We start from the raw sequence: 25,777 nt of genomic DNA on the forward strand, positions 1-25,777 counted from the left end.
AAATAAAAATACAGAAATACAAATAAATAATAGCTATATACACACACCTTTCACTTGTACAGATATGTCCATGATGGATAATTGAACCCATATGTGTAATACACACATGGTGTGTAGCATTGTACTAGAAAATACAAAAAATATATGAAAATAATTGCACGGGATACAAGCAGTCTGACGCAGGCGGTGGAGGGTCTGGCTAGTTCACACAGCATTCCGGGATGGGGAAAAACCGTGCTCTGGTTTATTGGCATTACTTAGAAAACCAATCACAATCGTCTTGGGTGGCGCTAAGCAACGGCACATCTGCAAAATAGGAAGGAACTTGTTTTGGTGGAACATGTGTACGTTCAAAAGTTGTCTTAGACGTGCAACAGAAAACTCAGATTGGACAGATAGTCTAGCTAACTGTCTGGATCTTCCCTTTAGAGATCTGAGGAGCAGTTAATAATTAGTCCTCATAAATCGGACAGAATTTAAAATGCGGACGAAATGAAAGACATCCGGCGGAATTTCAGGCAGCACCTGAACACTTTGGATGTTGAACGTCATGGATAAAGCACGATAAAACATCCTCCTCTCACCCTACTCCTCTATGGAACTAAGAGGGCAGTCTAACCCAGAGCTAGCCCTCTGAACCAGGAGGTGTGTGTGCTCCTCTGCGAGCCTGCCTATCACTACCATACAGCTGTCTTAATCTTGACAAAGTTATTATTTATTGCCAAGCTGTTATATTGGATTTCATAATGTCATACAGGTGTTTCATTTATTGTGTCAGCCCCCCTGCAGGTTGACTGTAAAAGAAAGGGTTACTCATGTATGTCTTGCTGAATTCTTAATAACAACTTGATGGCAGCCACCTATTTTGGGCATTTACGTTGACTCATAATAGATGTCAAGTTTTATGACTCCATCTTCATCATTTTATAAAGACGTTTCATTGCCACATTTATTTTGCTGTCACATTATCCCACTTCCAAAGCCAACCAGTATTGACTGAAGTACCATTAAGCTGGAGTACAACCAGAGAAGCCATGTTTACGACTGCACTGTAAAGCAAGCTATTTTTCATGTTAACTGCCTCTGTTTTTAGCTCTTTAATGACAGTTAAGCACCTGCTATGTATCAACTCTGCCCTAATAGAAAAGGTTAATGCAATAGTTTTTCAGTGTTTTGAATCTGTTTACCACCACTGCTACAGAAAATGATAATTTTAATAGGCCTGCTACAAGTCTAAATATCAGTCAATCATGTGTTTTAAAACCTTTTGATTCCTAATCCTTGACACAGTTGCTCTCTGAATCATGGATCCATTATGAGACGGTAAAAAGAACGCAAATAAGCAGAAACAGATGCAATGCCATTAGTTGTTGCACTTTGTTAACATGAGCCAGTCAGTTCTGTAATTTCCAAAGCCTTTTCCCCGCAGGGGAGTGATAACAAATGAAATGATCTGGCACATAAGTTGTCATTTCTGCTGTGTAAACTGGAAGGCCACTGAAATGGTATTCTGTTCAATTCTGTTTGATGTCCATATTCTCAACCTTCTCTGTCTTTTATTTTCTATTCACAAAGGCTCTACTCTTTTATTTTCTGCTGTGGAAATTATCCACAACATAAAAAATAGAGTTCTTCTTCAGTTCATTATCTACATGCATGACAATGTCGCTACAAATGTTAAGTAGATAAGAAGGTTGACATTTTACGCTGCAACTGGACTGAAAAACAAGTTACGCTTAATTAGTCATTCACTGTGTTTTAGAAAATAAGCTTAAATACTAGAACACAACGTGATTAAACATTGGCATTAACCTTCTTTTACCTCCTTAATGCAATTAAAAAATGCACAAGTCTGAGGAAGGCTATCTCATTACATTACACTTAAAAGAATGCATGATAGTATGCAGGACTTGCTATTAGTATTTAAACAATATACCTTTCTAAAGTGTAGTTTTTTCTAAAGTGTTTAACTATCTAAAAAAAAAATCTAATGCATAGTGAAGACAATGTTAGCTCTCTAGAGATAAATAATGGAATCTATATTATTTTTGACTAAACTAAATGTGTAATTAGTAAGGAAAATCAGGCAACATTTCATCAGGGGTCAGTTGTGGTTTACATGTTGTTTCATGTATCTTACAGACATTATTGATTTATATCACATTAGGGGTAAATTGGCACCATTATAGTAAAGGACTATTTGGCTGCAATGTAAGACAGGGGCATTTAAAGAAAAACACTTAGTGCCTGCTGATGATGATAGGAATGATAGGAAAGTACTGTATATTGTGTATAACTGAGTTATTGTCTTGAATGCAGTAACAACCCGGCACACCGGTATTACCTGGCAACTGATCCAGTAAGCGGCCAGCTGTACGTGTCGGACACAAACTCCCGGAGGATCTACAGACCCAAAACCTTAACCGGGACAAAGGAACTGCAGTCAAACGCAGAGGTGGTGGCAGGGACTGGGGAGCACTGTCTGCCCTTTGACGAGAACCACTGTGGCGATGGAGGCAAAGCTCCAGAGGCCTCTCTCACTGGACCCAAAGGTATCGTTTAAAACTAATGAAGATGTTCTACTCAAATGGAGAGGCGGGACACAGTGATGAGGTTCTCAGTCAGCAGTAGCAACTGCTAAATTTTAATTTATGTGTTCCATTTGGGTCTGTGCCAGCTCTGGGCTAACTGATTGATTTTAATGGATGAATTGTAGTTGTAGGTCATGTAAAAGTAAACAGGACTGTCAAGTGTAAAAAAAACAAAAAAACAACACCACCAAAAACATAAGCTTTGTAAATTAGGGCTGTGAATGTGAATTTTATTTTGCATAATTAATATCTGTCAATATCTACCTGATCCTGATACCTGATTTTTTCAAACAGCTACTGTAAAAGTAAAGTCTCCAGTCCTTTAAAGCCAAAGTAACAGCTATCTACAAGTTGATACCCTCTGTGCACATAACTTTTTTTTTTTCCACATTCAAACAGCACATGGCCATTTGTGCCATTTGTAGTTGGATTGCTCACTTTTCCATAAAGTCTTCTGGATGAAAAGGCTGAGATGAATTGTTTTTGCGCGCTCTGAATGCCAACTGCAATAGCTCAGCTTCAGCTGGGTGATAAAGGCTTGAGTGAAGGCAATCTGAGGGAGCAACTCTAATGATGGAGTGGGTGGAAGCCGAGACCAGAGAAGTAACAGCAGATGGCTCCATTTTTTTTTCTCCTCTCAGACATTTGGTGAACTCTGCTCAAACGTGACACTTTTCATCTGTCTGAGAATCTCAGACTGTCAAATAGCCTGCTCCCAAGGATTCACCGTGGGCTCCCTCAACTCATAAATGTTTTAGTAGAAAGCAATCTTGTGTCGACCTAGCCACAGGTCAAACCAAACCACTCACCTTCCATAGAAGCTTTTAAAGACTTCATTAAAAAAGAAAAACTAATTAAAACTGAAGTTAAAGCATATTTAAAACATTTTTAAATCCTCCAGAAACTATACAACTGTCTTCCACTTGACAAATATGTTCCTGAGATCAGTGGCTCTTAGTTTTTAGAATCAGACCCAAAACTGTGTTAAAGCCAATGTGGAAAATGAAAATAGTCTCCCTGCATGTGTGCAGGTACAGTATGATTGAATTCCCATAGGCGCTGGTCTCTATTAAGCAGCACGGTGACGCAGAGAGCGATGTGGAGGCTGGTGTGGCTCGCTAATGCATTTTCCCAGTTTGGGACAAATGATTATTGCAACTCCACACTGGCTCGGCTGCAACTTACAACTCAATCACTGAGTCAATTTAGTCTACAGTTGTAACCATGGCAACTGCCTGTCTTTCACTCCTTTTCATCTATAATTGGCCAAAGCTGTCATTTCCGTCCCCTCACACATTCATTTCTCAAATGGTGTGCAGATTGTTGATGATTGCCGATGTCAAAAAACCTTCCAAACACACCACTCCCGCGGTCCGGAGGTCCTTTTTTAGAGAGGAAGGTTACAAGACGTGGCAAGTGCATATATACCGTATGAATACAGCCTTTCCCACTTCTGCCTGAGAAATTATTTAATACCAGAAAAGCAGCCCTTGAATTATTGATGGCTGTGCTTTTTGCAGTGACCTGAATAATGGGAAGGTAAGCTTGACACATGTATCCATCGTGTTCCGTCCACTCAGTCATGCAAGCAGAGATGCCACATATCTGCCGTGTTTTCCTGTTATCACAAGCTGTTTTTTTTCCCTCTCTCTTCTTTTGTCCTTTTTGCCTCCTCTTACCTGATCTCAACAGGCATCGCCGTGGGCAAGAATGGCCTGATATATTTTGTTGATGGCACCACAATCAGGAAGGTGGACCAGAACGGCATCATTTCCACTTTCCTTGGTTCCAACGACCTGACATCGGCTCGCCCTCTGACCTGTGACAACAGCATGGACATCAATCAGGTGGCTTATACACAAATGTGCCAGACAGTTGTTAACTCTGCCTGTATGCTCACACAGAGCATGTCACAGCGCCACCCTGTGCCCCCACCCCTCTAACCCTCTTTCAGTTTGCTCACACATGAGTCATCATTGATTTGCACTGTTATATAACTGCATATGAATGATGAATGACAATCTTTATAGGCAACCGGTTTTCGAGTGAGAGAAGGACATGCAGAGGCTTTTTTTTTTTTTTTTTTTTTTACCTCATCGTATATTATTATTAACAGTTCCCAAACTAGGTAGAAAAGCTGTTTTGCATGCTGCTCCCTCTGACTGGAACCTTCTCCAATTACATTTAAAATTGCAAGTCTCTTTCCGGGAATTTAAATCATTGCTGCAGAAACTGCATTCCCCCTTTTCTGTCTGTCTGCTATTTGGGAGAACTACAAACTACAATTCTGGGAGGATTACAATCTGGATCTTTTGGTGTAATTCATTTATTGTTTGATAGCATTATATCATTCTTACTTACTTATATTGATGGTCAGATGGTTAGATTACCCGTAGGTCAATTTTAAAGTGCCTCTTCACTTTGTTTCAAGGATGTTATCTTTTAAATGGTTCTTATTGGCAATTTTATTTATGGTTTTATAATCCCATTTCTGTTCAATTCTGATCTAGTGAGATATTTTCAGTTTCATGTCGTTAGCTTGTGACATTGTTATTTCTGCCTCTCTTGGCCAGGACACTGTAAAAAAATATAATGTTAATCTCTTTGAGGAATTCCTGGTTTAATACATGTTAAATACAAAATAGGCATATAACTGACAGATCTTATCCAGAGAAACATATAGGGACATTAGTGGAATAATCTCCAATGGACACTAGGTGCTGGGTGAAAAAAAAAAGTATTTTTTTTAATTTGCTCTCAACTCGACAAGAGCAGAGCTTTTTTTCTGACACTACAGGAGGAAAATATGTGCTAGGAGGAGGATGTGGTTTAGGCAGGAAGTGGAGAGATGAAGTGTTTATTGAGGAGATGAGTTTTCAGGTCACGGCAGATGATATGTAGGGAAGTCTAATTACTCAGTTTGGGGGGCTTGTTTTGATGTGGCTGGAGCTGAATTAGTGTTTAGTGCTCCACTAGAAATAATCAGGATTGAGGACACTTACACTATACACGGCAATGAAGCAGCTCGCCGCACATAAAACCTTTTCTGCAACAGCACCTGAAGACGGCCGGCTTTGTCCCACAAAATTTACTAACTCCCTGTGAACGAGGTAACATAAAAGCAGCGCTCTGACCCTACACAATAGGTTATAGCATTACAATATGGCCCTTCTTCAAAAGTAGAAGTGCAGCGCTCTGCGCTTAAACATTAATATCCATCCTCATTTCACTCCTTTAGAGTTTTAAGATCTGACTTAGGATGAATAATGAAGAAAAATAAAAACCGAAAAAAGCTTTTATCATATGAAAAAGGATGCATTCACAGCGTCCTTAATGTCCTGTTTCTGCTGAAAGTGAATTATTAAGTGTATTGGTTGTTGAGAATGAAATTGCTGCAGGATCAGGTTTTCTTACCTCTTACATGTGTGCACCAGACATTACAGTGTATTTTTTATTTTTTTTTGGTGTTTGTTTTTTATCTAACCAATTTGCAATTTAATTAGATTTCTGAAGTTCGATGCAGATCAGCTTACAAAAAGAGAGTACAAACAAAATTACAAACAAAACACTTCAACAGTAGATAGGAAGGACTGCAACATTCAAAACTAAATGACCCCGACAGCAGGTATCACCAATATTCATGTGTCCTTTTGAGAATTTAGATAATAATAATGCATTAACACAAATAAGAGCTGTGAGAAAATTAAACTGAGTTGTTGGCAGCAAAAGGGCATTTTAAATGTAAACAGAAGAGAAAGCAATCTGTGTTTGTGTGTGTACATGTGTGTGGGTGAACATGAAGGGGAAGGATCATAAGAGAACATGAAGACAAAGGATTAAGCTTGTCACTTTTTGCTAATTAACCAAGTCATGTTTCTGGCGGGCAAGTATGATCCTCAGGCATCCCAACTAGAGAATTGGCTCAGTGCCGTTTAACTGGTGGCAGCCTTAAAGGCAGTGGGTTTTACTATTAATCACCCTGTGGAAAAGCACAATTCAGGAGCGTTTTGACAGTTTTAATGACAGCTATGTATTTAAAGGCCAGGCCAATCATTTGTGCTGTTACAAATAAGCTTTTTTATTCACTGACACATTTCTGACAAGCCGATTGTAATAGTTGGCCAGGGTTAAAGCTTTGGATTGCAATATCTACTTGTTATTTTTCCAAGATGTGGTTAATACTTATATTAGTTCTTATGTGTGGAATATTATAATTTGGATTTAATTTGATATACTTAATTGATCACTTAATGAGCTGCTCCCCTCTCAGGCGCCAGCATCAGTAAGTATGCATGCTCAGGGTTATTTTGGAAGCTATACAATAGGCACGCAGGGCACAACCCCCTGGAACTTCACTTAGTTTTAAATGTCAGTAATAGTATGATGAAATGTAAATGTTTAGAGGGGAGGAGAGTATAATGGATGTTTATCGCAACAGTCACTGTGGCCAGAATTATCCTTTAAATTCATGTATCAGCAGCGCTTGCACAAGATGATAAGCACTAATCTAATACCCCAAAGGTAAAAGATGTGCTATTTATTTTTTCCTCCAGGCCAATTGAAATTATATATTCTAAGTCAAACTAGCATACTGTAAAGAGAGACTGCCCTGCAACTACAATGGCAATTTTAGCCCATGTGTTAATAATTAGCTAGATATGGATAAACTTAAACTTCTATGAGTGAATGAATTGTCTGTATGAGGCCCGTGAAGCAGAAATTAGCTTTAAAGAGCAGGACTTTGTCTGTTTATAGCCTATTCACATCTTAAGTCATTCTGTATATCAGCCTATTCATAGCCTTACATTGCCAGACAATACTCCAAATTGCAGTACTGTATGGTCTGGCTACACAACTTATCTATTCTGGGAGAGGGGAAAAAGATATTGCTTGTTTGGATTTTTTAAAACCAATCACAACTCTCCTGGATGGCGCAAACCCCTAGATGCAACGGGGTGCCCTTGCAAAATGGATAGCGGAATAGTGAGGGGCATCTGTCGGGATTTATCCCAGCAACATCACAATTTATTTATTTTTGTTGTGTTTTTTTTTTATGCTTGTTCATTTTGGCCAGTCCCACCATGCAAATTTGGAATGTGCTATATTGTTAATGTGCATATGAACTGGGCTTATACTTGAGTCACTGCTGCATTTTATTGGATAAAAAAACAAAAGACTATCAAAATGGATATTTCCTTTGAATTAATTATGGGTGATGATTATTTTGAGATAGCCATTGTAGCTCCCCAGTAACGCACGGACACACGATGTTTAGTGAAAAACAGGGTGATCTTTATTCCATCGTAGACCATCAATCCCGTGAAACTGCCAACAAAACAACACTTATCACAGCTGCTTGCCGTAACCACATTGCAATACAAGCTTACTACATTAACAAAGCAAGGTATAGGGCTAAGTTAGCTAAAACATGTAAACATTCTCAATGTTCCTCGTTGGCAGCTTGTTACAAAGGAGCTAAACCCAGATCTTGTGTCTTCAACACATCTCTTCACAACTTATCTTCTCACCAATCCAGTGTAGTAACTTAACTTAAGATATTATGACACTTTCTTGCAGAATGCACTCAACACGTCACATCGCAGCTCTTTCCATTCATGTGTAACATCAAACTGCGTCCCACGGGCAGTGTACGTGCAAATTAGTTCCGCCCCAAGCTATTCAGAACATTATGTAGAGACATAAAATTTATACACATAAACTATATAATAACTGTACTGAAGTTACATACTACATAAATGAAATCTAATGCATGTTAATGAACTGACGGCAGTTACAGCCATTACCTTTCATTTCAAATGTGACATTTGAGATAATGATGTCCTGCATTTCAGGTGATTCTGGAGTGGCCCACGGACCTAGCAGTTAGCCCCATGGACAACTCGCTGTATGTCTTGGACAACAATATTGTGCTGCGCATCACAGAGAACGGTCAAGTGAGCATTGCAGCTGGCCGACCTCTTCACTGCCCATTGGCTGGACTGGAGCGTGGTGTGGCGGGTGGTCAAAGGGCCCAGTTAACCCCTATAGAATCTGCCGTTTCCATCGCCATATCTTACCATGGGGCCATCTACATAGCAGAGACAGATGAGAGAAAGATGAGCAGGATCCGAAAGGTTTCTGTGGATGGAGAGCTAACACATTTGGCCGGGTCTCCCTCCGAATGTGATTGCAAGAATGATGCCAATTGTGACTGTTATCAGACAGGGGACGGCTATGCCAAAGATGCAAGGCTCAATGCTCCATCTTCTTTAGTGGCAGCTCCAGATGGAACACTCTACGTGGCAGACCTGGGCAACATCCGCATCCGGGCCATCTCAAGAAATGGGCCAACTTCAAGTGCCAATACATATGAGGTGGCTTCGCCTGATGCCCAGGAGCTGTATGTATTTGACAGCAATGGTACCCACCAACACACTGCAAGCCTGCTCACTGGTGACTTGAAATATACGTTCAGCTACAGCACAGAGAATGACATCACAGCTGTTACTGACAGCAGCGGCAACACTCTGAGAATCCGTAGAGATCCTAACCGCACACCGGTGCGTATCGTCGCCCCTGACAACCAGGTGATCTGGCTTACCATGGGCACCAACGGCGGACTGAAAACACTCACAGCACAGGGCCAGGAGCTAGTGCTTCTTACTTACCATGGTAACAATGGCCTGCTGGCTACAAAGACATCAGAGATTGGCTGGACAACTTTCTACGAGTAAGTATTAAAGAGATTGGCAAGAACATTCTGTGGAAATCTTAACACCACTAGCAAAAGTCAGACTGATTTAGATTGCAATTCATGTAGGCCTTCTGCACCTGGAACCTGCCCATGGTACAAATTAAAACAAACCTCCTACTGAGAGCATACTAATACAAATTATGTAAAATAAATGCACTACGCATTCTGGCAAAAAGAAATGTCCTGCTGCTCATGAATGAGGAGGCAGTATTAACAGCTTGCAGTTGAAGGATTTATTAAACTTTAGTTTGAGCTTGTCACTTACTACTACCTACTACTGAGTTGAGTTTGACACTGATACTTGTTTTCCTTTTTTAATTTAAAATGTATGCGGTACAAAGACAAAATGCTTGCTACTGTTGCGTGTGTACTATGTGTCTAACCTTTTCCTTTTTTAATTTAAAATGTATGCGGTACAAAGACAAAATGCTTGCTACTGTTGCGTGTGTACTATGTGTCTAACCTTTTGTGTGTTCTTTCCTGTCTCACAGCTCAGTACAAGTTGTACTATAATTGGTAACCTACCTTACCTGCAAACTGCTTTAGGGTGCGCATTTAATTGAAAACTAATTATAAAATGTGCCTCAGATCTGTTAAATAACCTAATTAGACTATAATAACTACTACTTTTTCTTATATTATTTTTTTTTACTTGACTAAACCACGTGCATCATGTGTGCAACAATGTTGCAGTTAGCAGACGAGGAGCCACCGCAGTGTTGGCTACAATAGGAAGTTGTTTTAACATTCACAGATTTAAAAAAGTAGAGTTGAACAAAATGACCATCCATCATTATATTTCACTACAGTACGCCACCTGTACTCTCTATCATAACAACACTTTATTTTGGTTGCATGGCCTCTCAGTACATTTTTTTCCTTTGTGTAATTAGCTTTCATGTCACATTATGCCATGAATGATATCCCCACTATAACTATAAAAGCAAAGCATTCAGTTGAGATTATAATGACACATCAATCATCCAAATAATTGAATTCATTACAAGTGTTAAATACAAAACTGATAGCTGATGAGATGTGTGGTTATCACATATCAACTATTTGGATTGCCCCTTGGGTTCATACAGACGCCCCTTCACTTAAGCTCTGAAAATTGTGCGTATAAAAAAAAAAAAAAAAAAGGAAAATGTCACAGTCGTTGATCTTACTCAACAAGTATGAAAGAGCTGATAATTGAATGCAACCATCATACATGTCAATGCTTTGTCATTTTCTGTCCTGTTTGTCCAAAAGCTATGACAGTGAAGGACGGCTACTGAATGTGACGTTCCCCACCGGAATGGTGAATAACTTGTACACAGACATATACAGCGCTTTGACGGTGGACATTGAAAGCTCTGTGACAGATGAGGAAATCAGCATCACCACTAATACCTCAACCACTCGTGCCTTCTACACTCTGGCTCAGGGTAAGGCTGCGGCACTCATCTTCCCGACTCAGGCAGCTATTTTGTAAGCGGTTATTTTTCATTGTTTCAAGGGTCGCCGGGCCAATTGTTGAGTAAGCTTAAGTCGTGTATCATTACAGCTTTGAGGGTCTGACAGATGACAGTGTAAATGATTACTCTCTCAGTGTGTGGGTTTGGGGTGTCAGGGAGACTCGTCAACCTTGTATCTAAATGGTTTCTACTCTCTGCCCGACCCAGATGGTCCAGTTATTTCAGCGTCATTCATGTTCATTCTTTCCATCTAAAAATGGTCAAATATGAAATACTAAGTACTTAAAGCATAATTAATTGCAACCAGGAACAACCTCAGGAGATGTCATTTATTCCAGTGTGTAATTACGTATTCCTTTAATCTAAGCTGCATTTTTTGTTACGTTATGTTTTGTTAACTATCAATAGACCAATGTAGAAGCAGCTATCAAGTGGGCTTTGACAACTCGCTGAGGATTACCTATGCCAACGGGATGGACACCCACTACCAGACAGAGCCTCACATCCTGGCAGGCGCTGCCAACCCAACTGTAGCCAGACGCAACATGAGCTTGCCAGGCGAGAGTGGGCAAAACTTGGTTGAGTGGCGCTTCCGCAAAGAACAAGCCAGAGGGAAAGTTATCGTGTTTGGACGCAAGCTTAGGGTATGTTTGATTTTTTTTTTTCTTCCTTGTAGCACATGCAAATGATCAGCATACCATGAATACAGAAGTGGCTATGTCCTGTGGCTTTGCTTACCTCAGTGGTAGATTATGGCAGAGTATGGCAGTGACACTATTAGGGTCAGAGATCAGTTGCATAAAAAATAGATCAAACTGTCTAAAATAATGTATATGTTATTTTATGTAATGGTTATCCCACTGTCCTCCTTATAACATTATAAAAACATTTCTGCAATTCCATCTTTCCATTGGAATTTATGAGTCACATTAACATTTAGTTCCTGATAGAGAGGGTTATCAATATTCCAGTACTGTACATAAGTCCACCTCTTCTCCTCTTCTTTCTTAGAATGACACTCAGATTTATGATAAATGGTACTTCATGAACTTAACTTGGGTGGTTACTTTGCCTCTGAGTAATTTTTGTCTCCTCTAAATTTAGGAGGATGTGATTTAAGTGCACCTGAATAATCGCCAGAGCGTCTCTCAGTTAAATGAGCCTTGTGAGGGAGGTGTGAATCTCTGTGACAAATGTAGTGAAAATGATGTGAACACAGTTATAAGAGCCCTCGAGACAAATAATTTCTTTTTAATATTGCACTATTGTGTAATCAGTTACATCAATCAATTGGTTGTATCATTCCTAAATATAATAAATAAGTTTGATCCGTTAGTCATAGCTTATTATCACTAGCAGTAGGTGTAGTTTTCTTTTTGTCTAACACCTTATTAAATCAAATCTTTCCCGCAGGTGAACGGACGAAACATTCTTTCTGTCGATTACGATCGCACCCTGAGGACAGAGAAGATTTATGATGACCACAGGAAGTTCCTCTTAAAGATTATATACGACACAGCAGGCCACCCAGTGCTCTGGGTGCCCAGCAGTAAGCTACTGCCAGTTAATGTGAGCCGCACTAGCAGTGGGCAAATCAGTGTCCTGCAGAGAGGCCCCACCACTGAGAGACTTGAGTATGATAGCCAAGGCCGCCTGGTTTCCAGGGTGTTTGCCGATGGGAAGATATGGAGTTACACCTACCTGGAGCAGGTGAGAAAATAACATGACCGGAGGAAGTAATATGTATGATATACTGTACAGCAGGCTAGTCATTATCGCTACAAGGTGCATAAAGACCCTGACATGTAGCAGAGGTCACTCTGAGGAGGCCTATTTTGCAATAATCACCAGCTCCATGTACATTATTCTGCTTCTTACAGAGGTACTTAGCAAACACAGTAATCATTCTACACTAACTGCAGATTTATGAGCATCATTCACAAGCTTTAGATATAAAAAATGATCAGAGGGATCGCATCCACGAGCTATACCTCAGCCTGTAGGGCTGATTACCCTCTCTCTTTTAGTAACATATATCTTGTCCGAGAAACTGTGTGGTAGGTAGCACTGAATGACAGCATCCTCACCTTTTGGCAGCAGTATACATAGTATAGTAAATAAAAAATACAACACACTAGGCGATAGGCAGGCTATACTTATTTGAAATCCTGCATTATGGCACACATAATATACTACGCAGAAATGAAAATTACTGGAATCTACTAAACTGACAGGTCGTTTGATCCTTGCATTTTGCTCTTAGTTTTAGTTGTTTAGTTGTTTGGTAGAGTGTGTTTAAGACTGCACTGAGATGCTCTGCTATAAAAATACATGCAGATATTTCCTCAGCCACTCCTGGCTGCATCCTTTTATTGCGTGACCTGGAGAGGCCATGTCAACACTCTGAAATAAGGAACACAGAGAGCTCAGGGAGCACAGGGAACCTCTATGTCATCATAACGGATGACTGGGCATGACATTTTAACAGAAAGGGTGGTAAACCTTTAGAAGACAGACCACACTCCAAACTGCATGTACTGTAAATTAATTAAACTAGCCTTTGTGTATAATAGGAGATAAAAGTAAACATTTCTTACGTTGCATACTTGGGTATGTTGACGACTTAACAATCGTTAACAGTTGAACAAATTTGAATGAACAAACTGTCTTATACACCAGTGTTAGGACATGTTTTTGAAATATGCTCTATGTTGTATTTAACGTCAATATATCATGTACTAGCTGTACATTCTGCATTAACATATTAGAAAATGGGCAGCATAATTGGTGGCTGCTCTATCACAACAGTGATAGTTGATGCTGCCTAGTGCATTTTTCAGTTTCTCTTTTTCTCAAACAGGAAATGCTTTGCTCACATTGCCTGGCATTACACATATATTATGCATACATGCAACTCAAGAAAACACCTGCTATTTTGCTCTTTTCCCTTTAGTCCATGGTTCTCCTGCTCCACAGTCAACGGCAGTACATATTTGATTTCGACTCTCTGGACCGGCTTTCTGCTGTCACGATGCCAAGCGTAGCCCGCTACACGATGCAGACCATCCGTTCAGTGGGCTACTACAGGAACCTTTATCACCCCCCAGAGAGCAACGCCTCAGTGGCTGTGGACTACAGCGAAGACGGCCTCCTACTGAGAGTAGCACATCTCGGCACAGGCCGTAGGATCCTGTACAGGTACCGCCGGCAGAACAAACTGTCAGAGATCCTGTATGACAGCACAAGGGTCAGCTTCACCTACGACGAGACGGCAGGAGTGCTGAAGACGGTCAACCTGCAGAACGAAGGATTCATCTGCTCCATCCGTTATCGCCAAGTGGGTCCACTGGTGGACCGGCAGATATTCCGCTTCAGTGAGGATGGCATGGTCAATGCACGCTTTGACTACACCTACGACAGCAGCCTGCGCGTCACCAGCGTGCAAGGCGTCATCAACGAAACACCACTACCCATCGATCTATACCAGTTTGACGACATCTCAGGAAAGGTTGAACAGTTTGGGAAGTTTGGGGTGATCTACTATGATATTAATCAGATCATATCCACTGCCGTCATGACCTACACCAAGCACTTTGATGCCCATGGACGCATCAAGGAGATCCAGTATGAGATATTCCGCTCACTTATGTACTGGATCACTTTCCAGTATGACGATGTGGGGCGAGTCACCAAACGAGAGATCAAGATCGGCCCCTTTGCTAACACCACCAAGTACAGCTATGAGTATGATGTGGATGGCCAGCTCCAGACTGTGTACCTGAACGAGAAAGTGATGTGGCGCTATACGTATGACCTTAATGGAAATCTGCATCTGCTGAATGCAGGAAACAGTGCAAGACTTCTACCTCTGCGCTATGACTTGAGAGACCGTATCACCCGCCTTGGAGATATCCAATACAGAATGGATGAAGACGGTTTCCTCCGTCAGAGGGGAGCAGAAATCTTTGAGTACAACTCCAAAGGTCTCTTGGTGCGGGTCTACAGCAAGAGCAATGGATGGACCATTCAGTATCGCTATGATGGACTCGGACGCAGAGTGTCCACCAAGTCAAGCTTGGGCCAACACCTGCAGTACTTCTACGCAGACCTGAGCTACCCGGCTAGGATTACACATGTGTACAACCACTCCAGTTCGGAGATCACCTCACTTTACTATGACCTCCAAGGCCATCTGTTTGCTATGGAGATCAGCAGCGGTGAGGAGTTCTACATTGCCTGTGATAACACCGGCACACCTCAGGCTGTCTTCACCAGCAATGGCCTCCTGGTCAAACAGCTCCAGTACACAGCATACGGCGAGGTCTACTTTGACTCAAACCCAGACTTCCAGCTGGTGCTCGGGTTTCACGGAGGACTGTATGAACCCCTGACCAAACTACTGCACTTTGGTGAGCAGGATTATGATATAATGTCTGGAAGGTGGACTATCCCAGATGTCTCTACTTGGCAGCAAGTTGGCAAAGAGCCAGCTCCTTTTAATTTATACATGTTCAGAAATAATAACCCCATCAGCAAAGTCCATGAAGTGAGAGAATATGTTGCAGGTAAGATATATTGCTATTAATGGTGATTATTAGAGCTGCAACAAATGGTGATTTTCATCATTGATTTTTCTACAGATGAGGCTCTCCATGAGTCGTATCTATACAATGTCCATTATAATAGCATATTCATTATTTTGAACTGATCATTAGCCCAAATATATTCAATTTACTATTTCGTGTGACAAACAAAACAGATCTGAAAGATGGAAACTTACCAGTTTCCAAAAAAGGTTGCCAATCAACTAATTTTGGGTAATTAGTAGCTGCACTTATATATATATATATATATATATATATATATATATATATATAGTGTATGTGTATTATATATTAAATGTATATAATAATTAGCATAACTTAGCAGTGTTACATTTTTGAAGCATTTAAGTGAAAGTATGAAACTAGTTACTTAAATGCTCAGTGTTCAAGAAATTGTGTTTAAAACTTTTTTTTTCCTCAATATACAGTATAAAAGTTTAGTCAATGTTTTCCAAAATATTTTTTCCGATAGACAACATCATGATACAGTACCTAAAAGCCTTAATTTATTTTTATTGCACAGATGTGAACAGCTGGCTTGTAACCTTTGGCTTTCATCTTCACAACACCATTCCTGGGTTTCCGGTCCCAAAGTTTGATTTAAGCATGCCATCCTATGAACTGAGGAAGAGTCAGCTCTGGGATGATCTGCCGGTGAGTAAAATTAATATATTTCGATGCATGTGGTACATAAAATAAACAACTTCTTCACACAATAAGCTTTTGAAAGTGTAGGGGATTGGACAGACAAAAACATTTTCATTGTTTTTTTTAAGCTGCCATTTCTTAATTGTATTGCTATGCATTTCATAGAATATCCATTTTAATTGGACTATATTTGCATAATAATACGCATAATAAGTACAGTTGTACTTTGCATTGTATTGATGTTTAAGTTTCCAGTAGAACACATTGTAACACTGTTTAACTTAAAAATGTTTGAGGCTATTCATGCTAGGCTTCTTTGGTTTAAGGTCTTAACACAAAAAGCTGTAAAATTGTCGTCGGGGATTTATCTACTTTTGGCTTGAGAACACAGCTTAAAAAAGGCCATTATCTTAGAGGGGGATGAGAAACTCTATGAAGCAGAGCCGTAGCGGGTTCTAAATGGCCTGGAGAGTCAACTCCTGCCATGTTCAGGCGTTAACGTTTCACTGCACTTTCCCTACAGTCTATCTCTGGGGTCCAGCAGGAAGTAACCAGACAAGCTCATTCTCTCTTGTCATTCGAGCGGCTCCCAGAGGTCCATCTCAGCCGAGGTCGCAGAGGTGAAAAGTCTTGGCTGTGGTTCTCGGCGGCAATGTCTCCCATCGGAAGAGCCGTTATGTTCGCTATCTACAAGGGCAGCGTTCACACTCATACGCTCAACGTGGCCAGTGAGGACTGTATCAAGGTCGCAACCATCCTCAACAACGCTTTCTATTTGGAAGACATCCACTTCACTATAGAAGGACGGGACACACACTACTTTGTCAAGCCAGGCCTTCCAGACGCCGACCTTGCCGCGTTGCACCTCACTAGTGGACACAAGACTCTGGAGAATGGTGTCAATGTGACGGTTTCCCAGTCCACCACAGTCATGGATAGTCGGACTCGCCGTTTCGCAGATGTGGAGATTCGTGCCGGTGCTCTAGCTCTTCATATTCGCTATGGATCCACGGTGGACGAGGAGAAAGCGCGAGTTGTTGAGCTCGCCCGTCAGCGCGCCCTTGCTGGTGCGTGGGCGAGAGAACAGCAGCGAGTGCGAGATGGCGAGGAAGGAGTCCGTCCCTGGACAGAGGGGGAGAAGAGGCAGCTTCTGAGTAGTGGAAAAGTTTTGGGGTATGACGGGTACTATGTGCTCTCCATTGAGCAGTACCCAGAATTATCAGACAGCACTAATAACATCCACTTTCTTCGGCAAAGTGAAATTGGGAAAAGGTAACAATACGAGGTGCATCTTCTGGCAAAGAGACTTGGTTTTGGTAGAGACATACAAGCGGACAAAATGAAAAGCAACTGAATCCAAAGGTTGCTGCTATGTACCCCGAGTGTCGTGTGTTTTTATAAAAAAACAACAAAAGAAAGAACAGAAAAAAAAAATTCAAGGGGTCAAAAGCAATGCTGTGCATTGTGACCTAGGGACTACAGAGTAAATGTATAACTACACCAAGCCTTAACATGGCAATTACAGGTCCGTTCCTCTGTTGCACAAGCCTTTTAGACTCTGGACTCTGAAGCAGAGGAATAGTGGTGTCTTTCGGGAAACAGTGAGCTGATTTAGGTGTTTTATGTTTTGTGTTTTTCATCAAGAGAAGTCTGGTTCAACAGAAAGTATAATAGGAGCAAAGGAAATGTTTACATTATGCATATCTGCACTTCTCTAGAAGTACGGGGCTCGAGAGTTCACACTCCTAGAGCAAGCGGTGTCCTTGATCAAATGTTTGTTTTTAAAATCAGAGACTTCTGACGTTAGAGATATCCTCACCTAACAACCACTATATATACCAGATTTAGCACTGTAAACATCAGAGACGTTGAAATGTCTTATTCTCTTTGAGATGCTTTTAAACAGAAAAAAAGAAACCGTTTCCATGTTTAAATACCCAATATTCATTGTGAAAAAAAGTGCAGCAAAAGGTATGAAGAACTCTGTTGGGGTAGGGGGGTGGCACAAATGTGTCTTGAATAGCACAGGGACACCATGTTTTGTAAATTATGCAAGAGTTTTATGGCGCTTTCTTTTTATAAACCGAATCAATGTATGTATTAGTCATATTAACAGTAATTTATGTTGTGTTTATACATGACAAATAAAGTCCAGCTGATTTTGATTTTTTTTTTTATTTGTCAGACAAGCATTATTTTTTTTAAGTTATGTTATTGCTTTGTGGGGCTTCTTCACAATGCTCTGTTTAAGTAATTAACAGAAACGTGCATGTAGTGACAAGTATTTACAAGTGGTGATGTATCTATAACATGCCGTCAGCTATTATTTCCACTAAATGTAATGTTTATTGGGCATAATGCCTTTTGACCTGGCTTCCTGTCCAATGCATATTTCATCAACACAAATATTTCATGAACCCATCTCACATAAACAAGGTTACAGTGGATCCAAATATAGATCACATCCATGTTTTCAGTAGTTATACTTTTTTTGAATGTTAAATGCACTCAAGGATTAAAATGATATTGGGGTTCTTTTTGGTGTGTTGTTTTTTTAAGAATTGCCTTTTTGTTATAATCAACTGTTCAGTTGTACAATATGAGATGTGAGAAAATGTGATATTAGCTGGCAGGTTACTTAGACACTAATTTGGTATCAACAATGCTTAAACACTTTCCAAATAGTTATGTATGCATGGCCTCAGTATTCCAAAAACAATATCGAACATTACATTAATTATTAATACAAAATAATAACAAATACGTCTTCTGAACTACAAAGTCAAAGAAGCCAAATGTGTTAATTTGAAGTCAGCTGGTCAAAGCTGCTCTGAACTGAAGTGTGTATATTGTAGCTGAAGAGATTTTAAATGCAACTTACTTGAAATAGAAAGTTGCCTTAAACAATCTATTCAGTCAGCATCAAAACCCAAAAGGATTTTAGGTGTAAGTATATGTGTGAACCTTTCAATTTTAAAAACTTCATCTGGGTTGTGATCAGCTTTCCCACACTTTTAAGTTATTCATCAAAACAGGAGTTCTGATGATGGAATTCATAATTCTGAAAACAAAGGGATTTCTTTTTCATGGTAAACTTCAAACAGCATTTCAAACCATGGGTGCATAATATTCTTTGCTCAAAGCTTGTTTTATGCTTTTGTTTTTGACCTCCCTGCTGCTCCTACATCCCCCAGATTCTTAACATAGTTTCAGAAATGTAACAATGTTTTATGGCATACAGAGCTCGACAAAGCTACATCTCTTTGAAAGTTGCTCAGCTCAAAATCTGAAATACATTCCCTGAGTTACTGTCTATTGTTCCTTCACACTAAAATTACAGTGAACTTATACAAACCCCCATTTGTTTTGATACATTCAATTTAGTGAGTTTCGAACCCCACCAAAGCCCTGCTGAAAAATCTTCAAGTAAAAACTCAGCCAAGTATTCACATCTTTCATTCTCTTAAAAGTCCTCTGATGCTCCCTAGTGGTACATATAGCATAGTTCAGAAAGTCATCCAGTCCTTCAGCTGACTGTTTAATGTACACACCATGCAGCTGCACACTTACAATAACAGCAGCCATCACTGTACTTTCAGAGAGGTCAGAAAATAGTGCTGCCTTGAGCTCAAACTTAAAATAATTCATTTAAATTTTATTTTAGCGTGCCAGGTATTGTGGTGGTGGAGGGGGGGGGACTAAAAATCACTTCTGGATACTCCAGGTTAATTTAAAAAGACATCAAATAGAATAGATAAATCGCTAATAAGATGATCCGCAGTACTGCTGCAGTATCACACTGTGTCCACAGTAGGCACTGCCAAAGAAACATTGCGGCAGTGCAACTAGACCGACTTCAAAGGCTGGTATAAAAGAGATGGCACGACTTTGCAAGAACATCAAAGACCTGAAAGCATCACGCAATAACCAGATCAGAGCGATGGAAAAAAATGAAGCATGTTTCATAATTCAATTGAGCCTCATTTTATGCAAACGTAACACAAACGTAGCCATATGGAATCGCACTGCCAAACAAATGATTTTGAAGTCTACATGTCCCAACCTGGAGTCACAATCAAACACCACAACACTGACGTTACACATCTGATGCTGGACTTTGACGTCATACGGCTTGCATTTATCAAGGGAGTTCATTTTGGACTTGTTCTAAATTTTTGAAAAGCTACTCCAATCAATTACAATCACATGATGTTGAGCTGAGTGAAAGGAAAGCTACATTTATTCAAAGTGAAGTTAAGTTTATTTTTAGTCAAGTGCATCAACCGAGCTGATTAGATAATAATGAACACATGAAATAGTCAACAGATTGAGCTCTCTAATGAGTTTCTAGTAAATAAAATAAAAGTGTGTAGCTGATTGCATCTCCAAGGGCATCACACATTTTAAATGTGGAATTGACACAGTATTGATAAAATAAATGAAAACTACTACAATGAATAGAGCACCTGCACTCATGACCTTCTAATTATGTTGTTATATTATTATATTATTATATATATTTATATTCTGCCTATTACACAAACCAATTTACTGGAAAGGAAAAAAATAACACTGTGTCTTGCATCTGGAGATTTCTACACATCATGCGCCAAAAGTCAGAAACAAACTATGGCTATGTCTAAAGTCCAGAAAGGACGACTTGTCACAGAATCATTATTTTATTATGGTCACAGAATCATTATTTTATCTGATCTGGACATAAGCGTCGCTCTGAGCTTTGACATAATCTCTGTTTTCTTGTGGACACCACCTTCTGATCTTGACATAATCTAAACTGCTATTAGATGATCGTCAGATACAAAAAATGCATTCTGATACGGTAATCATCTACAAACAGCAATCCCTGCCACTTACGTTGCCACTCACTTTGACATCAAGTTATTATAACTGTGCCGTCTTCGGTATAGTACCATTCATGATATGTAGTAAAATATTGAAGTTGTGGGAAGTTTACATGGCTTAAATTGAATGTTTCATCTGTCCCCCCATGCTCTTTCAATCATCCCGACCAGGAGGGACGAATGAAACATTACGCACGCCCCACTGCTGTAATAATTCCTGAACGGTTTTGTTCAAAGCTGAAAATGCAACTGTACCCACTAAACATTGGACGTCGGATAGACGTGCAGATCATGTCTATATTGGGTCCGTCGGTCCATGACCAATTCTGGACATCTATTCGACGTCCAAACTAGGTCCACTATTTGGACGTCCAACCGTGACCCAACTTGAACGTCATATTGACGTTCAACATTTGATCTTTGAACTGGGTAATTTTTTGGACGTCATTTGGACGTCCATGACAGGTGCAGGAAATTTGCATGATTAACATTGACATATGGATTAACCCATATATATATATATATATATATATATATATATATATATATGGATGAACCCATAGACAATATAGTAAGCAGCCCACTGCAAATTACTGCTTCATCTGCAACGGATCGCGAGTCATTTTGAAGCATCGTCTGGACATCATATTTTGATGGAAATCTATATATACATCGCAGCATGTCGGTGTTAGGCTACAAGCATAGCTGTATACATATATCTCTATGGGCTACAAGTTCCTCAGTTGTAAAAAAAAAAAAAAAATTAAAATAAAAAAAAACGTCCTCAGTTGTTCGCGGGTCATTTGGAAGCATAGTTTATTGAGCGTGGATCTGAATTCTGCCCAGCAACCCATTCGCGCCACAGTCCATAAAGAAAGGACAAACGTTGCCACAGTCTACTAGCTAATGGTTAGGATGGAGACTGCTTCGTTGCTGCTGTCAAACCCCATGGTAAGCATCTTAACGTAATGTTAATACAAATATTTCGACGTTTTCGCATGTGGAAGTTGGTGTTGCTCTGAGAAATAACAAGATGTGTTAGTAAGTTACACCATGTCATGGTTTAAAGTAACTTTAGAGCCGTTAGATCAGGTTAACATCGCGCTAGCCGTCCTTTTTCACATTCATTTAAAATTAAAATATCCGTGCTCTAGCTAAATGTACTTATCTGATTGAATCTGAATGTAAAGTTTACATTAGCTAGCTAGCTAGCTAGCTATGTCTGTTGCGGTAAGTTAATTTGGATGTTCCATAATTTAATGTGGCTAACTATAACGTTAACGTTACACAGGCCATTAACGTTAGCTACCTAAATCATATTTAAAAAAGGTAGAGAGGTTCAGGGGCCGTCTAATGGCAGGCTAACGTTCGTACTTTAACTCCCATTGTAATAAGGTTCTATTTTTACCCTGCTTATTACCGCAATGCAGAGATGAAGGACATCATACCACAAGACTATTTGTGTGTGTATAAGCCTGATCAACAAGTAAAAAGAGTCAGGTATGTTATTGCCTAATTAGTTTGGTGCATGATGCAAATTACACACCTGTAATCAAAATCTATTTAGTATTTGGGGCAGTTGCAGTGCCACTCATGATTCTTAGGCCTATTTGTTGCTCTATTTTTCCATCCCCTGTGTGATCAAGGGTTCCTAGACTTCCTCTATCATTATCTTTATTGCATGTTCCATTTGGTGCAGTTTCACTGAAAATATCCCAACTGTGGGACTAATTTAAGGATCTTATCTTATTTTAATGTTTCTATTTTTCAGATCTCTCAATTGCCATGATGACCAAGATATTCAACGGGGAAATGTGGAAAGCTGCCATATTCCCAGTCATTACTTTTCCGAATCATCTGTGGTAAGTTTACAAAAATCTTAATTGAAAATGGGAGTAGGAAGTAAGTAAGTAAGTAAAGAGAGGGCAGCATAAAATGACACCTTTTGGTATGAAAAGTAAATGCTTTTTTTTAAATAATTGTGATTACCATTAAACCTTAAAACCGGTCTTCTATTCACATCTGCAAAAAAACGATTATTATTCCCCCAGCCTTACGTTACAATTATTACTCAACCACTTCTTAAAAACAATGGGAGACGGGGAAAAAAAACTGAAAAAAACATCCATGCATTAAAACATACTTCTTCAAATGAACGCACATAACCCAAATCTTTTGTTCTTGCAGCAGCAGTAGCAGCAGCACCGAGGAATCCTACTTTCCTGAGTCCGACACCGAGAGGGCCATCAAGGACTTCCCTGACTGGCAACAGACTGGAGTAGAGGCTGTAGCAGAGACAGCCTTTTTTTTTTTTTTTACTGAAATAATTGACATTATGATGGACAGTGGACAATATCATAAGCAGTACTTGAATTTGTTCAGTAGTATTAGTGTGACAATCAGTTTTTGTTCTCCAACATGTACAGACTGCTGTTGTGAAGCAGGGATACACAGCTTAGTCAAAAGAGAGAAATGCTGTATATTTCAGCGACTCCTACAGATTGAGAAAAATAATGACTTTTCTTAATAAATACTTGTTATTCTTTGCTCAAAAGTGTCTTTAGGTTTAAATAACATTATCCTGATCCCATAGGTATCCAAAAATTGAGATTTTTTTTAAAACTGAAACTGGGTGCACAGGTTTACAGACACATCTCTACTGATTGGGTATCACCTAGAACACAACCAATAATTGAGACACACCCACCAAATGAGAGAAAACATAACTCAAGCCGTTGCACACCGTTCCAAGGAAACCTGCTGTTTTGACATTGAATGTGCCCCAGCTCTTTGATTGAGAAGAAGCACACAGTTTCAGACTTTAAAAAAACACTGGTTTAAGCTTTTAATAGTATTTTTGTACATTCGCGCTCAGTATAGACCAATGTAGGCTAATTATGTCGAAATCTACCTACATAATCAAAAGTTTTTTTATTTTCAGAATAGCTTTTAATGTGTTATAGTGTGCTATTTTCTATGATCATTTGAACTTGTATAAATTGTCTTTGAGTACCCTCAGAAGCGCTTTATAAATTGTACATTGTGCTTGATATGTCTGGTGCCCTTCTGACGCCATTTAGGACAATTTATTTTTGAATAAATAATAAAAAATAAAGTAATAAATTGGGATTTATTTGTATGTGTATGTGTATAACTGTAGTCCCATGTTTCCAGAGAGTGGAGGACGTGTTCTGTGCCAGTTAATTTTCCTGTAGCTACACAGGAAAATGATCACATGGTACAGAAAACATGTCCTCCATCCTCTTGAAACATGGGACTACAGTTATAAAAGTAGTATAAAAACGTCTAAAATTAGTCTAAATTTGACGTTGAAAAGACGTCCACAAACGACCACATTTGGACTTTAAATAGCCCTTACACGGAGGTCCCCCGGACGTCAACATTAGACTTCGAAAAACGACGTCACCTGGCGTTACAAAACAACCCCTTCAGTGGACCGAAATTGGACGTCCAAAAATTACATGGAAAAGACGTCCCTTCGACGTCACATTGCGCAGTGGGTATTTGACAGAGGACAGGTGTAGGTTGCTAGTGACAAAATATTTAGCTTTCAGTGCGATATGATCGCTTTGTAAATTACGTTTAATTAAAAAGCTACTGGGTGCGGGGCTTTCCGTGTCCCGCTGGAGCTCCGACTGCAGGTCGAGGTCGGCTGCGAAGCTTTCCGGCGATAATATAGACTTAACACAAAATAACACTGACATCAAACTAATGATCTATGAACCTATGTAATTATTTAAAAAACAGTGAATGAATACATACCAACGATGCTACTCTAGGCATACATGTAGGCAAATGTAGCTGTAGTTGGCTTGCTACACTACAACCATGAATCACTGAACCGTTAGTTTGTAGCGTTCGTTTACTTCCTAACTACCGCTCACGCGACATAGCGGTTACCGGCTTAAAGTCTTAAAGTGACAGCAACGTAAATAGAGAACTCATAAGACTTGAGGCAAATTAACTTCTTACTTTTAATAGCTTATTTATAACAAAACAATAACATTATTATATGAAGTTGCTGTGAACAAACACAGAACTATGTAATATTTTTACATAATAATGCTGGTAGTTTGTTTACTGTAATGTTTCTATAATATTCACATAATGTAGAAAAATGTTTAATCTACAATATAGTTCAGACCAAACATAACATCTCTGGCTGATTGCCGTTTATCCATTCAATTCATTTTTGTTTCACTTAATTGTAATTTTACTTCCATTATAATTCCGAGTGCAACCTGCTAAAAATAATGAAAGCTGTAAAGGTTACGTTATGTGTTAAAATGATGTAAGAGCCATGTAATTGTAACTTTAATTACCTCGCCTCTTAGTGTAAACATAATGTAAAACCAGAAATAGTGATAGTGTTATTTATTTTTTTCTTTCATTACATCTGATACCTGGCAATCATATTTTATCCTCAGAACCGTTAAACATTTTTATCTCAATATCTAATTGAACTGATTGCTAGAACATTGGGTTATAATAATTATGAGAAAACAGTAAATTAGAGTAATAATTTCCTCCAATATTTATTGCCAATAGGGTGGCTAGAATTACGGCAGAAAGAGTAACATGCAGAAAGATCTTACTATATGCCAATATATTTAATTAATTTTGTCTGATTCTTTTGATCTTTTTTCTACATTTTTACACTTTAGTGATAAATGCATAAATTATGTGTTGAAGCTTCTATAATGATTGTTTAAGAGTACAAAAAGTCTCAAAACAGTGTGGAGATGAAGGTTGCCGACGGCAAGGCTGACATTGGGCAAACACAACTACAGCACAACTGCAGAGCTCAAGTACAAAGGGCACATAGAGAGGAAAACTT

At 39.4% G+C, this 25,777-nt stretch overlaps 1 protein-coding gene and 2 long non-coding RNA genes across 3 annotated transcripts in view; 2 read left to right on the top strand and 1 right to left on the bottom strand.

Moving 5' to 3' along the window:
- LOC114562369 (teneurin-3) overlaps window positions 1–18,030 on the top strand; it is a 197,416-nt gene extending 179,386 nt beyond the window's left edge. Inside the window, exons 21-29 of the mRNA XM_028588749.1 lie at window positions 2,320–2,552; window positions 4,284–4,438; window positions 8,444–9,321; window positions 10,600–10,775; window positions 11,214–11,449; window positions 12,219–12,515; window positions 13,759–15,370; window positions 15,933–16,063; window positions 16,581–18,030. Of these exons, the coding sequence (XP_028444550.1) occupies window positions 2,320–2,552; window positions 4,284–4,438; window positions 8,444–9,321; window positions 10,600–10,775; window positions 11,214–11,449; window positions 12,219–12,515; window positions 13,759–15,370; window positions 15,933–16,063; window positions 16,581–17,333 (4,471 nt within the window). The 3' untranslated portion in view covers window positions 17,334–18,030. The remainder of the gene's footprint in view (window positions 1–2,319; window positions 2,553–4,283; window positions 4,439–8,443; window positions 9,322–10,599; window positions 10,776–11,213; window positions 11,450–12,218; window positions 12,516–13,758; window positions 15,371–15,932; window positions 16,064–16,580) is intronic.
- Window positions 271–24,806, bottom strand: LOC114562371 (uncharacterized). The gene is made up of 3 exons (XR_003693498.1): window positions 24,703–24,806; window positions 4,271–4,410; window positions 271–306 (listed from the first exon to the last, which is right to left on the bottom strand). It is a non-coding gene; the product is annotated as an uncharacterized LOC114562371 (long non-coding RNA).
- On the top strand, window positions 22,342–23,226 carry LOC114562370 (uncharacterized). The gene is made up of 3 exons (XR_003693497.1): window positions 22,342–22,419; window positions 22,691–22,781; window positions 23,107–23,226. It is a non-coding gene; the product is annotated as an uncharacterized LOC114562370 (long non-coding RNA).
- Window positions 24,807–25,777: the final 971 nt, after the last annotated feature.

Source organism: Perca flavescens, chromosome 10 (assembly GCF_004354835.1).
Source record: "Perca flavescens isolate YP-PL-M2 chromosome 10, PFLA_1.0, whole genome shotgun sequence".
NCBI lineage: Eukaryota > Metazoa > Chordata > Actinopteri > Perciformes > Percidae > Perca > Perca flavescens.